Consider the following 16,692-nt stretch of genomic DNA (forward strand, 5'->3'; position numbering starts at 1 on the left):
AAGAGTTACGTATTAATTAAAATCCTAACGAGCTTAGAGTTCATAACGGGCCCGAACGTATTCCGTCATAAAGTTCATACGCACTAAAAGACTCGAATAAGTCTCAAACACTCCGTATTCCACGAGTCCGAATCTGACAAGGAAATACGGCCCAGACCCTATTTTCAACGCCTGGCTCTGGGCGCCGAAATCTTCGGCGCCCAGCCCTGGGCGCTGAAAATACCTGGGTACGTGTTCTCTCCTAATCCTTCTTGGATTAGAGCTCTACAATTCTATCTTTCCACGAACTCTTTTCTATAAATATAGCCCCAAATTCGACGTGAAGGAGACACACACAATTCATATTCTGAGTATTGACTCCAACCCTTAGGCCTAAGCCTCACGCTGCGAAATTGATCCCGCGTTCTGTCGCAACCGATCCAAAAAATGAACAGAACGTATCATGTCCCTTGTAGCTAAAGAATTAAGCCTAGAAACTTGAGATTCGTTAAATAAAAGGAGAAATAGCAAAGCCAAAGTGGTTAGTTTTCTGAGAACCGTGACGCACCTCTCAAGGGTGCGTCGTAATGTGTCCCTCCGCGTGATTTAATTGCTTTCCTCGCCCTTTTATAAATTGTTAAACTATTAAATCTGATTGTTCTATCACGCCTAATAAAGATAATATTTCTGGAAATTGAACTATCATGCTAGGTCCCTTAAAACAATCTAAATCAGATAATCGCGATCGATCTAGTATTATGTGTTGCATATTGTTAAAATCAACTCAGATTAGTTTAATAGTTAACGTATGTCCCTTCAATTGTTTATGCTGAGCTAGTAAGGATATCCTGCCTCTGGAGTTATCGAAGAGCGAGTACTCCTCTCGGTAGTTACAGTCCCCCGAACCCTCAATCTCTACCTTGCGGGTGTATGTTGAGAGATCCCCACACCAGGGATCACAAGGGAACCTATGGCCGTCGTGGTCAAACATAATTGCACTCCCTTTATGTCACGATAACCGGGTTTTGTCAGTTATTCTCATTGCCGTTAAAAACTGAATGGCGACTCCTATATTACTAGTCAATTGGGTGTAAACTCACAAGAAATCCAATTACACTTGATTTGACAAAAAGAAACGTCACACCCACGAGGGACGAGGTCACGCATTAGCCTCGTGCTTTTTCGACCCCCTCACACATAGCACACACAACCAACACCATTTCCCCGCGCGCGCACCATGCTATGTTGCTCGCTTCATTCGTACCGCACGGGCGACGAGCTCCCTTGCTCGTCGTCGCGTGCCCGCATGACAGGCTAAAGTCGTATCACCTAGTAAAAAATAAACCTAATTCCACTAACAAGGTAGCAAGGGAAGTCAGGATCGTATCCACAGGGAAACAAGCGTTCTTTCTACTATTAAAACTAAGGTCTAAACTATTGGGAAACAAGAAAGTTGGTTGATTTGTATATTAAAACTAAGACAATAACAAAAGAGGAATAAATAAGATATTAAGAGGTCTAGGGCATAGGTTCACCAATGAACAACAATCCGGGATGATAAACAATATTAATAATCAATAGAACAGTTAATTAGATTAGCATGCTCTCTCGAATCGATACTAATCATAGACTTAGAATTAACGGGCTCTCGCTACGTATTAATCGCAGTTCTACCTATTGACACAAGCCTAAACATCAAATTGCATCTCTCGAATCTTAACTTGATATTGCTAGACTAATACAATTAGACCTGCGCAAATCTAATCGCATAGTAAATGAAATCAATCAATAGGAATTAACCACAATACCAACAATCAACAACATTCAATCATCCCTTCATATTAATTCATGGATTCCCAAAACCCTAGAATATAAACTACTCACAAATATTTAATTTAAACAAAGCAAACATGATTAATGAAAACATAATTAAAATTGAATAAAGAAGGAAAGAAATAATAAATACCAAATTGAAGAACAAAGGATGAAATTTAAAGTTTGAAACTTGAAAGCAATAATAAAAGTAATTAACAAAAGTTTAGAGAAAGAATAAAAACTAAGCAATAAACTAAGGTACTAGAAAAATAAGATCCCAAATAATATGTCTAAGGGCTACATTTATAGTCTTGCCCAAAAGTAGAAGAAAAAAAACCGGAAACAAAGCAAAAATCCGCGCCCAGGGGTTGTCGTCGCCCGATCGGGCAATGGGCCGCCCGATCGGGCGATCTCCTCGTCAAATTGCACGATCCCGTATCTTAAAAACACCATATCTCCTTCGTTATAAGTCGGAATTAGGCGAGTGACCACTCGTTGGAAAGTTCTTGAAGTCTAGAATCCAACCCAATTTGAATCGCTGCATTTGGAGTTGTATAACTCGAGTTATGATCAAAAGAGTGGACGACATTCAGTTTTCTACTTCTTTCACTATTCGCTTTGCATGAAAATTCTTCCAACTCAATGTTTGCGCTCTCGAAAGTATATAATCTCTTGTATTGATTCAAAAAAAATATGTTAATTCCTACAATGATGAACCTGAAACTACAAACACACTACAAGGAGCACATTAGTACTAAAAATCGCTCCGAAGAGCTCATTTGAGATCAAAAAGTACTAAGGGACGGGGGTAAAAACTCTATATAAAACGCATATATCAAACTCCCCCAAGCTAGATCCTTGCTTGTCCCTAAGCAAGGAAATCATCGATGAATACAAGATCAACTTCACCCCTAACATATTTCAAAACGAAAGACATAATTCAAGGCAAAATCTAACGAGCATGCATCAATGTCAACCAATCAAATCCACCAACCACAAATCCTCCCTAACAATCGTCACGCAAAGTGAACCACAAATGCACAATGGAATTCAAGACTAGTGCTCACACACTCGTCACTCATTTATGTGGCGGATAAAAGATGTACCCGTTCGCTCTCCTCCCAACATATAAGTGTACAATGCCCTCCCAAAACTCACAACACTCGTGTGTCTAGAAAAACATACACTCAACCTAATAGTCGACTCGGAATATGTCATGTCATAACTTGCATTGATAAACAACTACTTTCACATTAATATGACTATGCACAAAGGTCGGAAGGTCTTCAAAGCTTGTAATGATAGGCTTAGGTAGGGGTGCAGTAAATTTGGGTAAAATGTGAGCTTAAAGCCTTGGCTTTGGGGAGCATAAATCCTAGCAAAACCATGATCAACCACAAATGATGACCACAACTCTCCCACTCAACACATGATGAAACAACAAACAAACCACACTATACTTTCTTGCCTTTCTTTCACAATTAAAATCAATCACTCATAAAGATAAGAAATTACAATACTTCAGTGAAACAATGCTTTGAATTTTTTCTGAGAGTAATGAATTTTTTTCTTTTTATTTTTTTCAATTTCCTTTTTTTTTCCTTTGGAAACCTTCATATTTTCTATTCTTCTCATCTCTTTCACTCTTCATTATTTTTTTTTTCTTTTTCAAACAACAAACAAGATAAGAAGAACTCCCTTATTTCCTTTTCAACACTCACTTTGTGCTCAAAACTAAGCACACTACAACTCCCTCACCTCACTTACTATTAGCTCCCCCAAGCTAGGCTTGGGACTAGTAACCAATGGGGCTTTCATGGGCTTGTAATATGGCTAGTCACCGAATAAAGGGGCACAAGCAACAACATGGGTAGAAAAGGAGGGAACAAATGTATCTAGATTCATCTGAAGGCTACCTAAACAGAAAAATGCCTTCGTCCTCCACAATGTGCATGTATATGAGTCATAAAACACTACTAACAGTTGCAAACCAATACTCAAAATCAATGACACACCAGGAAGCTATCACACATCCTAACCAAGTCAACTAGCCAAGCACCAAGTCCACAAATAGTTAGTCAGAGTTGACTCATGTTAAGGCATCAAAGCAATCGAATATCAAATCATGGCTAACACATCCACATTGCTCGTCATCAAATACCAAGAATCAAATCAATTTTCAATCAAAGGGGCACAGGGAAGCATGATATTGTATTCATTGGGACGTATTTTTGTATTTTTTTTTTCAAAAGCGATAAACTAATCTAGAAAGCAATAACACATACCTCCCCAAAGCCAAACTCAGCAATGTCCCCAGTGCTTAAAGGAGTGAAGATCGAGGGTCTCAATAATCGTTGAACCCCTCCGGGTCCAAGTCTTCTATGCCTTCCGCTCGACCTTGGTTAGTAAATAACCAACCAAGGAGCGCAGAAGCTTGTCATGCGCACTCGCACATCTTTCGTGCAACCGGACATGCACGATAACCAACAACAAAAATTGCATAAAGTCCGAACGAACTCTATGCCAGTAAGGAGTAGGATGCCTAAAGGAAGAAGAACAAAAGGAAAAAACAATAATAAAAGAAGAATAGGAAAAAGAAGGAAAAGAGAAAGTAGGCATACTCTCCTTATGGAAGCTATTTTTGTGGACTATTGATTCTTCAACCTCAACGATCAATGAAATATCACTCTCTGTGTTTGGGAATTCATGGTGGACAAGCTCTTCACCATATAGAGCTCTTTGCAAAGCATCCACCTCTTCTTTGTAATTACTGCAAGTACCTGCAAAAGATTCACAAAGAGGAACCGGAAAAGAATAATAATCCATTTTTTTTTCCAAAGAGAAACTAAAGAAAAGAAAATATGTACATGCTCCCAAAAAACACGAAGTTCTTCGAGACTCAGGAAAATAATCTAGACCACAAAATTAATAGCAGAAAATAAAACCGTTTTCCCCGGCAACGGCGCCAAAATTTGACAGGCTAAAGTCGTATCACCTAGTCAAAAATAAACCTAATTCCACTAACAAGGTAGCAAGGGAAGTCAGGATCGTATCCACAGGGAAACAAGCGTTCTTTCTACTATTAAAACTAAGGTCTAAACTATTGGGAAACAAGAAAGTTGGTTGATTTGTATATTAAAACTAAGACAATAATAAAAGAGGAATAAATAAGATATTAAGAGGTCTAGGGCATAGGTTCACCAATGAACAACAATCCGGGATGATAAACAATATTAATAATCAATAGAACAGTTAATTAGATTAGCATGCTCTCTCGAATCGATACTAATCATAGACTTAGAATTAACGGGCTCTCGCTACGTATTAATCGCAGTTCTACCTATTGACACAAGCCTAAACATCAAATTGCATCTCTCGAATCTTAACTTGATATTGCTAGACTAATACAATTAGACCTGCGCAAATCTAATCGCATAGTAAATGAAATCAATCAATAGGAATTAACCACAATACCAACAATCAACAACATTCAATCATCTCTTCATATTAATTCATGGATTCCCAAAACCCTAGAATATAAACTACTCACAAATATTTAATTTAAACAAAGCAAACATGATTAATGAAAACATAATTAAAATTGAATAAAGAAGGAAAGAAATAATAAATACCAAATTGAAGAACAAATGATGAAATTTAAAGTTTGAAACTTGAAAGCAATAATAAAAGTAATTAACAAAAGTTTAGAGAAAGAATAAAAACTAAGCAATAAACTAAGGTACTAGAAAAATAAGATCCCAAATAATATGTCTAAGGGCTACATTTATAGTCTTGCCCAAAAGTAGAAGAAAAAAAACCGGAAACAAAGCAAAAATCCGCGCCCAGGGGTTGTCGTCGCCCGATCGGGCGATCTGCTCGTCAAACTGCACGATCCCGTATCTTAAAAACACCATATCTCCTTCGTTATAAGTCGGAAATAGGCGAGTGACTACTCGTTGGAAAGCTCTTGAAGTCTAGAATCCAACCCAATTTGAATCGCTGCATTTGGAGTTGTATAACTCGAGTTATGATCAAAAGAGTGGACGACATTCAGTTTTCTACTTCTTTCACTATTCGCTTTGCATGAAAATTCTTCCAACTCAATGTTTGCGCTCTCGAAAGTATATAATATCTTGTATTGATTCAAATAAGTAGGAAATGCACAAAAATATGTTAATTCCTACAATGATGAACCTGAAACTACAAACACACTACAAGGAGCACATTAGTACTAAAAATCGCTCCGAATAGCTCATTTGAGATCAAAAAGTACTAAGGGACGGGGGTAAAAACTCTATATAAAACGCATATATCACCGCACTATACAACACCCCTTTAGGGTAACACGTAGCGTCCTTTGCTTTGTGCGTGCAACATTTATGAGCGTTTTTCATAAAAATTTAAAATTTTTAATTCAAAATTAATGACAAATTAATAAATCATATTAATTTCATAATTTTAGGGCGAAAAATTGAAAATTTATTAATTAATTAATTTCCGATTAACATGGATTCAAATATAGGTCATAAAAATTTAAAATTTATCACAAATTAACAATTTTTATGGTGGTTTTTAATCATGGATACCTAATTAAATTATTAATTAATTATGAAAATCAAATCAATTCTAAATTATTCGAATTTCAACAAATTAATCATAATTACAAGTTAGGTTGTATAATTAACAAGTCTAGGCATTCAAATTTGTTAAACATATACAGTAGGTCAATCAAAAATTCAAGATTTATCAACAAGAATCGCAAATATTCAATTTAACATCTTAACTTTACAAACTTTTGCGTTGAAAAAACTAAAACCTCCGAAAAGTCATAGTTAGGCTTCGAATTTGGAAATTCTGGGTTCGGCCAAAAATAGTACTTTTGTCAAAATTTTAGAATGCCTTTTACATGCGGGATTGACACAAAAATCACTCGATTTGGATGAGTAACAAAGAAACTGCCGAAAAACTGCGTACATATAATTAAATAAACGCAATTTGCAATTAATTAACAATTACGAAAATTAATCGCCCCTTTTTAATTATTTGCAAATTTGTAAAATTTAACCATGTTTAAGCAATTATAGATCATGCAATTAATAAGGGGCTCGTGATACCACTGTTAGGTTATGATACATATGAACAACATAAATCATGCGGAAAAACCTTAATGCCAGGAATCAAATTAATTGCACATAATCATATAATTAGTCTAGGATGCATACACTTTGTAGCGTGCCCTCCCTAGCTGCGCCCGAACCGAACAAGTCTTTAGGACTCCAAGTGTCGTCCCTCCGTAGAAAGTCCACAGCACGTCCGGATCCGCCTTAAGCTTGACCAACTAGAATCGCCCTTAAGGTTCTTAGAATATTCGGCTATTAGGGTGCAAGTGTTTGGCTGATTTTTGCTTGAAAATCTTACCTTTGAATACTTGAAAACTTCTTGTATAAATTTGTGAACCTAGGCACATATTTATAGAGTCATGAAAAAGGATTTAGAATCCTATTAGAATACCAATTAGTTTAATTAGAATCCCTTTAGAACTCTATTAAATAAATTCTATCTACTAGGATTAGGATTTAATCATAGAACGAATTCCAATAGCTTTAGGATTCGTATCGCACACAACCGCACACGAGCACGAGCACCGCACAGCCTGTGCAAGCCTCACGGCCCACGCGAGCTGCACAGCTCGCAGCCCATGAGCATTTGCTCGCAGCCCATGTTGCGCGCGCGCCATGCTGGGCCTGGCCTTGTGTTGGGCCTGACGTGGGCTTGCTGCGTTGTGTTGATGCGCATGGCTTGCTGGACGCAGGCCTGGCTTCGTGCTGGGCCTTCGTCTAGCAAGTCTCGTCCGATGCTAATTCGTACGATGCGCTTCCGATTAAATTCCCGATTCCGGAATTCATTTCCGATACGAACAATATTTAACATTTCCGATTCCGGAATTAATTTCCGTTTCGAACAAATATTTAATATTTCCGTTTCCGGAATTATTTTCCGATTCCGATAATATTTCCGATTCTGACAATATTTCCGTTTCCGGCAATATTTCCGATTCCGGCAATATTTCCATTTCCGATAATATTTTCCGATACGTACCATGTTTCCGTTTCCAGCAACATCTACGACTTGGATAATATTTATATTTCCGATACGATCCATATTTCCGTTTCCGGCAATATCATCGTTTTCAGAGTATTCATTTACTTGCCTTTGACGATCTTAGCTCCCACTGAAACCAAGATCCGTCGATTCCGAATATCCATAGATGGAGTAAGCTGATCCGTTTACGTACTATTTGTGTGACCCTACGGGTTCAGTCAAGAGTAAGCTGTGGATTAATATCATTAATTCTACTTGAACTGAAGCGGCCTCTAGCTAGGCATTCAGCTCACTTGATCTCACTGAATTATTAACTTGTTAATTAATACTGAACCGCATTTATTAGACTTAACATTAAATGCATACTTGGACCAAGGGCATTATTTCCTTCAACTCACTCAAAAGGCAATTAATTAATCACATATTCAATCAGGCATCAATCAAGCAAGAAAAAAAGGAGAATTTTTTTAAAAGGAAATTTAAATACAAATTTAACTCAATTAATCAAATTTACATATCTTAAATAATTACAATCTAACTTAATAAAAATCAAAGTTTCCGAAATAAGCATAAAAAATCAACAATAGGAAGAAATAATATAATTTCAGAAATAAACCTAAAATAAGTAATACGTATATAGCACACTATAAAAAGTAAAAAGAACAAGTACGTAGGAAATGATACACACTATACAGACTAGGGAAGAAATTAAATAATATAATTTCAATTTCCATTATACATACTAAAATCCTAATAAATAGAGATTTTAAATGAGAAAATTGGTTTAGTTAGAATCTTAAAAATACACTATAAAGTTATCTTCCAAAATCTCCTGTTCAATCTCTAACAAATAACAATGTCTATCAAAATCACACAATTAAAGAAACATGACATTGATTGAATTTTTAAATTTTGACAACTAAATTTGGAGGGTAAAGCATTCCCGTAATATGAAATAAAAAAATACGTAGTATAAAGATCCTTTGGTAAAAATTATAATTTTTAGATTTAATAAGTTTGGAGGATTATAAAAACTCAAGTTTATAAACACTAAAAATTATGAAGCATATCAACAAAATATTTACGTAAGCATCATATGAATTCATTTACTTTTATTCTACGTGTTTCAAAAGAAGAAAATGAAGTAATGTGGGTGGTGACTCACGAAAATCCTTTGAATTAGATGAGAAGAATAACTTGAATGGGATTAGAACAATAACTTTATTATTGCGACAGGGCATCCACAAATTAAAATTAACCGCATAATTATTTTCGAAGTTTTTATTTGCAAAGGTCATCATGATTTTCTAAAAATGTTCTTTATTGTTCTTAATTAGTTTCTTAATATGATTTTATGTTTATCCAAACATTATACGGAGTATTCATATCCATTGTGATGTTGATTCTCTATAAATATTGTTAATCATTATACAATGTATTGATTTACATACTAGTTAAAAGTTAATCAGGATATATTTAAAGATAATAATTCTTTTTTTTTGTTAAAAGTAGGACAATGTATAATAAAATTTATGGTGCAGCCTGACTTTTGCATTTTGATTTCTTTGAAAAAATTGCTGTTGGCAAATCTGTTGCATATTCCTTCCTTTCGCTTCCCCTACCCCTGGACCCTGGTAGAGTCTTGACTAATCTTGATCCCCATTTTGTTTTGCTGTCTCTTTCCATTTGTGTGCTTCATTTTCCACTCTCTTGAAATCCTGCCAAATCGCCGATAAACACACCAGAAAATCTCTTCCAATATCCCAGGAAAAATATTACCACTTCGAATTCCGCCATTGTTGCTATGATTCAGATCGCCTAAAAATTCACAATTTTGAATTTCAAGCTCACCTCAGTCGATTGGATTACATTGATTGACAAAAATGATGGTGGAAGACCTCGGCGTCGAAGCTCGAGAAGCCGCCGTGCGCGAGGTTGCTAAGCTTTTGCCGGTTCCCGAGCTTCTACAGTCCATTTCTTCGATTAAGGCTGATTACATTTCGCGGCAGCAGGTAAATTTGTTTTGTTTTGCTCTTAATTTCTGTTTATGTATTTGTAATTCTGGAATTGGAATGCAATTTGTTCGCGGTGATGTGAAATTAGGTGTCAGCTGATTTATATACTCTTCCGAATTAATTGTGACGTCAATAGTGTAAATTTAACCGGTAATGTGATAGTTATATCGGGACGGAGGGATTTGTTAATACTAGGAGTATTAAGGTTGTTGCAAATAGCTGATGACCTCAAACTAATGGTAATTGTTTGGTACAAACGTTTTTGGATCGATAAGGAACATAGCTCGTGATTTATACTATTCAGTAGTTTCTATGAGAAGAAAGAATTTCGTTGTTTTGATCACCTTTAGCCAGTTTCCTACGGGTTTTCATGTTTCGCCTTAATGAGAGAAATGGGTTGATGTTTATCGTGATTAGTTATTACCTTTGGTTTATCTCCGTGCCTTTTGTGTTTCATGGTACCGAGGAATGGCTGAGGTCTTGGTTACTAGGAGTTGCTATTCACTAGAATTTGAACACCATAATGCTTTTCCATCTATGGGAGTTTTACACTCATTTTGATTTTGAGAGAAATAGTGTTGGTGGGTTGGTGAACATACAAATTGATGTATGCCTGTATGGATATTAATAGAGTTTACAATTTGGTCGGACGTGGATTAACAAGGTAGAAGAAAATGTAGTTTGGCAAACGTTTATTAGGCAAATAGTTTATGGAAGCAAATGCCCTCATCATTCGAGGAACTTTGAATATGAAGGAACGGGCTACTGAAGTATAAATGAATTGACACGTGAAGCTCATGAGGCTACATCTGCTACAAAGCCCAAGTATTCTTTTCCTTAAATTCTTTGCATTTACGTTTGAAAATTCTTTAAACTTACCCGTACTTCACTTTACTGAAGTGAGCTTATGAGCCTAGGATTGATCTTAAATGTACACCTCTTAGTAGATAATTGGCTATAGCATATCCCTTTAGGATCTAGTTCTGACAGAGACTGATTGAAAGCAGATATGGACCAATAAATCATAGATTTCTGCAGGAATAATTGGGCTGCTATCTGCACCAGATTGCAATGAACTGACAAATGGGGAGGGGCACTTTGGGGAGTATCTTTATAAGTTAGTTATGAGTAGCTTGAGAATAAGTTAGGGAAGAAATTCTAATAAGAGAAGATCAGGGAGAATGAATTAATACTGAATATTATTAATAACTTTCATTTTGGGAGTGAACAAGCCTCTGGAATGCTTGTAACTATCATCATTATTGATGTTTTCCGGATTATAAGCAATCAAACTTCTTCTTCCCTTAATTTTCTCATTTTATCTTTTAATTATGTCCAAAGCTATGTTGAATCATAGCACAGATCTCATATAAAGTTTCTACATGGGATATGGATGTCTTATGCATTTTCTGATGTTCTACAAGATCGAAGCAGTTCTACAAGATCGAAGCACCTATGAATTAGATTTCATGTTTTGTTTGGGGAAGACTCATTGACTTCTAAGTTCTAACTCCATCAACATGTTTACTAAAAAGCTCTTTAATTCTGATGTATTGCGAAATAGGACGAAAGAAATAGTACAAACAAAGTGGACAAGTTGTCCTCTAAATGGAAACCAAAATTGCATATTAAACTTGTTTCTTTAAACCTCCCCAATTGAGCCCAATATCATGGCGCAAGCACAAACCGTCCATTGAATCCCCGAGGCTTGATCTAGACCAACCTACCCCATAAATGCAACAAACTTCATACACAACTAAATACGATGACATAACACGCAATGTCCCCTAAAAAAATAAAATAAATTGAAATAGTACGCAATGATATTTACCTGCATCAACATAGGAAACATGCATAAGGAGTTGCCTCATATGGGACACGATACACCATAGAATGGGGGAAATGCGAAAACATGAAACACGCGACACTCAACTGCCTTAGCCCATACTGAACCTAAGTGACTTTTCCTATAACAAAGCTAAATGATTAAGAAGAAGGCGATTTCTAAAAATTCTTTGAATTCCGCTCCATCCACATACACTACTATGATTACCATAAAAGTGTTGCTCCACAAGAACTTATCCTCCTTAACCTTAAAAAAACCTTCGATATGTAATCCGTAGCCAATCAACTCTAAAGAGAAAACCCAAGATTTGTCATGCAAACAGCCTCCTTCAGAAATATATTGCCTTGTGAGTAGCAACAATAACAACAACCAAGCCTTGGTCCCGAAATGATTGGGGTTGGCCAACATGAACCGTTATAAAGAACTGTGTGGGTAATGTGGAGTAAGAAAAATTAAAAGTTATGTTAAAGAGAGTAAAGATGCAAAAATGAGAAAGCGAAGGTGAGGGTAATGAGACACGGAAAATAAGGAAAAAGAAAACAAGATGGTTTAAAGAAGAGGCGCAAATATGTTTTGGAAAAATAAAGAAAAAAAGGAAAACGAGAGAAGTTTGCAAAGTATAGAAAAAAGGAAAAAGAAGTCATGTTGAGTTGAGTTGTCGACATATATTATCTCCCTCCATTCTTCCCTATCTAACACCATATTTTCCTCAATACCCAATAAACTCATATCACTCTCAATCACCCTTTTCCATGTTTGTTTTCGTCTTCCCAGTCTTCCCCTACCCCTCACACTTCCATCCCTTTGCCACTCTTCAAGCATTTTAACCGGTGCATGAGTTGGTCTCCGTCTTACATGGCCAAACCACCTTAGTTGATTCTTCTTCATCCTGTTCTCAACCGACGTAATCCCTATTTCTCCCTAATTACCTAATTCCTCAACCGATTCTTTCTTGTATGGCCACACATCCAACGGAACATACGCATCTCCGCAACACTCATCTTATGAATATGACATTGTTTCACAACCTAACATTCATCACCATATAATACAGAATTGTGCAACTATAATTGCCGCCCGATAGAATTTCCCTTCAATTTATGGGGCATGCCAGATCACATAGAGCACTCTTCCATTTCAACTAACCTGATTTAGTTCTATGGCAACATCTCCATCCAACACCCAATCCTTTTGGATAATAGATCTTAGGTAGCAAAAGAAATCTGAACCTTCAACAGTCCTCCCACCCAAGGTGATCGTCCCTACCTCTTTGCTTCTAATGTCGCTAAAACATACACTCGAAATATTGTGTCTTACTTCTACTCAAACTTAAAGCCATGAGATTCCAAAGTATGTCTCCTTAATTCCAACCCTTTTCCATACCTTCTTTTGTTTCATCGAATAACACAATATCATCCGCAAACAACATGCACCATGGTATACTGTCTTGAATTGAACTCGTCAATTTTTCCATTCTTATAACAAAGAGAAAAGGGTTAAGTGCGGAACCTTGAAGTACTCCAATCATGATAGAGAGCTCCTCTATCTTTCCAACACCCGCAAACTTGCAGTAGCTCCCTCATACATGCCATGTCATCGACGTCACAAATTAGAAATATGTGTGAACAAGACTTATTAGCAGCTCGACGAAGCATACATATAGCATATCAGGTGAAACAATCAAACCCCGCCTTCACTTTTGAAGCATCTTTTTACTATTAATTCTACCCAATGCCAAAGTCCACACAAATCTCCACTTTAAGGCTCCCTTTGTTCAATGGAAAACACAGTAATATTCCATGGAAATCAATTTTCAAGGGAAAACACAATTGTAAAATAGTTTCCCTTTGTTTGTTTCCTTACAAGAAAAGTTATTTAGAAAAAGGAAATGGAAGTGGAAAGGAGAGGATAGATGGGAGGAGAGGAAAAGAAATGTAAAGGAGTAGAGAGGAAAATGTGGCATTCCTTCCTTACAAAAGGAAAAACTACCCTTGGAAAAATTGTTTCCCACATCCTAACAAAACAAAGGAAAATGATTTCCCGGAAGGTGCTTTCGCGTAAGGGATGCTTTCACTTTCCAAATAAAATTTGTTGCTGGGGAAGATGAAAATTTAGGTGGTTGAGTCAAGCAACAAAGACAAGATTCACAAGCTGCCTTTGCCTTTGCCTTCGATTTTTATTATTGTTGTTAATGTTTTCTTGATTTCTCTTGGACTTCTGGTACCCCAATTTTACATCTCTCTTGTGCTTTTTATTAAAATGGAATTAATTTCATGTAAAAAAGAAGTTATTCATCCTTTTCACTATTCTTGTTTGTAAAGATCTCTCTCTTTCTTCCCTGTGTTAGAATTTTTAGGCTATCTTCTTCTTGGGTTTTCAAATTCAATATTTTGTGTGTGTTGATGTATTTACAAAATGTAATTTGTGAACTAACTTTTACAGTTGATTGGTTATTTCAAATTGATTAAATTTTTTTTCTGCTTGCATAGGGACTATCATACCAATAACTAGATTTCAGGCCATTATACAATTATGTTTGGGTAGCTTAGATGTTCAATAGACGTCATGTATTTGGATGTATTGGCTAGTGCAATTGTGTTTGGGTAGCTTAGATGTTCAATAGAAGTCCCCTTCTTGGTATGTGCTGTTATAAATTATATATGGTAGTCCCTTGACACTGCTCAACACTTTTTCTTATTATTATAATCAGGCAAATGATGCTCAGCTTAGCACCATGGTTGCTGAACAGGTAATTTTCAAGCTTGCTACAGCTTCAATATATTTCTTAATTATTTATATAATTTAATTGTTGTTTGATATCTTTCATTACAAATCTGCGGATCTAACGTTTGAAATGCCTTTTTTGCAGGTTGAGCAGGCACAATCTGGACTTAAATCACTTTCCTTGTCAGAAAAAACAGTCAACCAACTCCGAGAAAACTTTGTTTCCATAGAGAAGTATGTAGCTTGAGCATAACTTCACTTTAGCTTTAGAGCCTGCTTTTGTTATATATCTTGAATATCAGGTCATGAGTTTTGGAGATTTTTCTTTAGCTAGAATTTTCTTTTGGGAAATACACCCTATAATGTCTCCAAAGGTTATTGCGTTTTTCCATTTTCGACTAAATTCAAACCCTATGGAATTAAATTCAGCTTTTCCTTGACATATTCCGCATTTCTACTTGAAATGAGGGGTATAAATTGACATAGTCCACCAGAAGGGGTACCGTATAATAGTAAGGGTGAGGATTAGGCCTTGTGAGTTGTGATAGAGGTGTAATGCCCTAGCTTCAATGCTAATACCACGAGTTTATTGATTTTAGACATTGATGGATTCCTCACTCTCTTTGGTTGTAATCTTCATAAATATTCACAATCATATTTTCATTATCATTATCATTACCCTATTGCCTCAAAGAGGCTCCCGCAAGAAGCGGGGTAAGGGAGGGTCGGATGTACGCAACCTTACCCCTGTAATTGCAGAGAGGTTGTTTCCAATTGACCCAAAAGCGATAACGGGACAACCACGGGACGACCATCTTCTACTTCATGGAAAAGAAGCAAAGAGGTTTTAAGAGCCATTTTGATTTAGTCCATTACATCTCACAGCCAAAAGAACAAATGAATCTTTGGCTCCATCTGAAATGGACATATTATGTTAAGAAAATGTAAATCTGTACGTAAATTATGTTTATTGCTTAAGTTTAGGAGGCATGACATTTAGTAGAAAAAATTATAGGGCACTTGGTGCTTAACAACTTGTGGTGTGAGGCTAGGTAGAGGGTTAGTAGTTGTCCTGTTTTGGTCGATGAGCCAACCCCATACAGGATTTTCTTATCCAATGTGGATCGTCGCCAGTACATATTTGGGCCGGATTGTCTTACTGAAAGCACTTTCACTATACTGTACATATGCCGTTTCCTCGAAAACATTGGAATAACACAGCCGTCATCTACCCTTGTAATTTCAGTTTTGAGTTTTCTTGAAAACTAAGATCAAGGTTTTGGAAACCCGTATAAGTAGGTTCTTGTTTCTATTTACTGATTTATTAATTGGACCAAAAAACTATAATTACTTTAGAATTAACCATCCTCTGTCACTGAATTAACTATCCAATCTCTGTCGTTTTTTTAGAATTTCAAAGCAAATACGCTGAAATCTGCAGTAATAATAGGTCCCCTTAGTTTACACAATTTTTCGAGTAGATTGATGACATCTAAGAAATTCTTAAATCTAGGATTTATAAGGTTGATGCGAAGATCCTATTGTTTTATTAGTAAATCATACCTGAGTCTTTCAACTTCGGTTTGGACGTCATACTGGGAAGTGAATTTTTTTATGGGGTATGGGTTCGCCTCCTTCTCCACTAGTGTTTATGCACGCGTTGCGTGTGTGATAATTTATTTTGGTTCGAAATTATCTTTTTCAAATATAGATGAAAGGCTTTCTACTTTTTTTTTATAATAAAGTAGACACGTTAGTAAGGATATAATAGCAAATCCAGAGAGGGGACACTAAGTCTTCAAGAGTTCCCTTGTGTAATAGAGAAGATAGGTTGTTAAATTGTTTCTGTAACAATATTTTTTGGTTAGCAATCGTAGGGAAGGAAAAAGGATTGGGAGGAAGGAGTTGGCTTGCAGAGTTGCTGTTTTCTTCCAAATTTATGAGCTGAAGGAAAATGGACCGTCAAAGTCCCTTTACTTCATTTCTCCATTCCATACCCAATGAGGGTAAATGGACCCCTCAAAGGGTCGAAGTCCCTTTACTTCCTTTCCCGATTCCATTCCCAAATGAGGGGAAATGGATCCCTCACTTTCTCTACCCTATAGTCTGTGGTCCCCTCCCCCCCCCCCCCCCCCCAACCCCCCAAAATTCCCTCATCTATACTGTATACGTAATAAAAGTTGGTTGCTTACTCAGTTTGGACCTAATTTG

The 16,692-nt window shown here is 36.4% G+C and overlaps 1 protein-coding gene across 1 annotated transcript in view; it reads left to right on the plus strand.

Moving 5' to 3' along the window:
* The first annotated feature begins 9,435 nt into the window (after positions 1-9,435).
* The window catches only part of LOC110793028 (exocyst complex component SEC6), a 40,023-nt gene continuing 32,766 nt past the window's right edge, over positions 9,436-16,692 (plus strand). The window contains exons 1-3 of the mRNA XM_021997854.2: positions 9,436-9,908; positions 14,468-14,506; positions 14,627-14,715. Of these exons, the coding sequence (XP_021853546.1) occupies positions 9,780-9,908; positions 14,468-14,506; positions 14,627-14,715 (257 nt within the window). The 5' untranslated portion in view covers positions 9,436-9,779. The remainder of the gene's footprint in view (positions 9,909-14,467; positions 14,507-14,626; positions 14,716-16,692) is intronic.

This window comes from Spinacia oleracea, chromosome 5 (assembly GCF_020520425.1).
Source record: "Spinacia oleracea cultivar Varoflay chromosome 5, BTI_SOV_V1, whole genome shotgun sequence".
Classification (NCBI taxonomy): domain Eukaryota; kingdom Viridiplantae; phylum Streptophyta; class Magnoliopsida; order Caryophyllales; family Amaranthaceae; genus Spinacia; species Spinacia oleracea.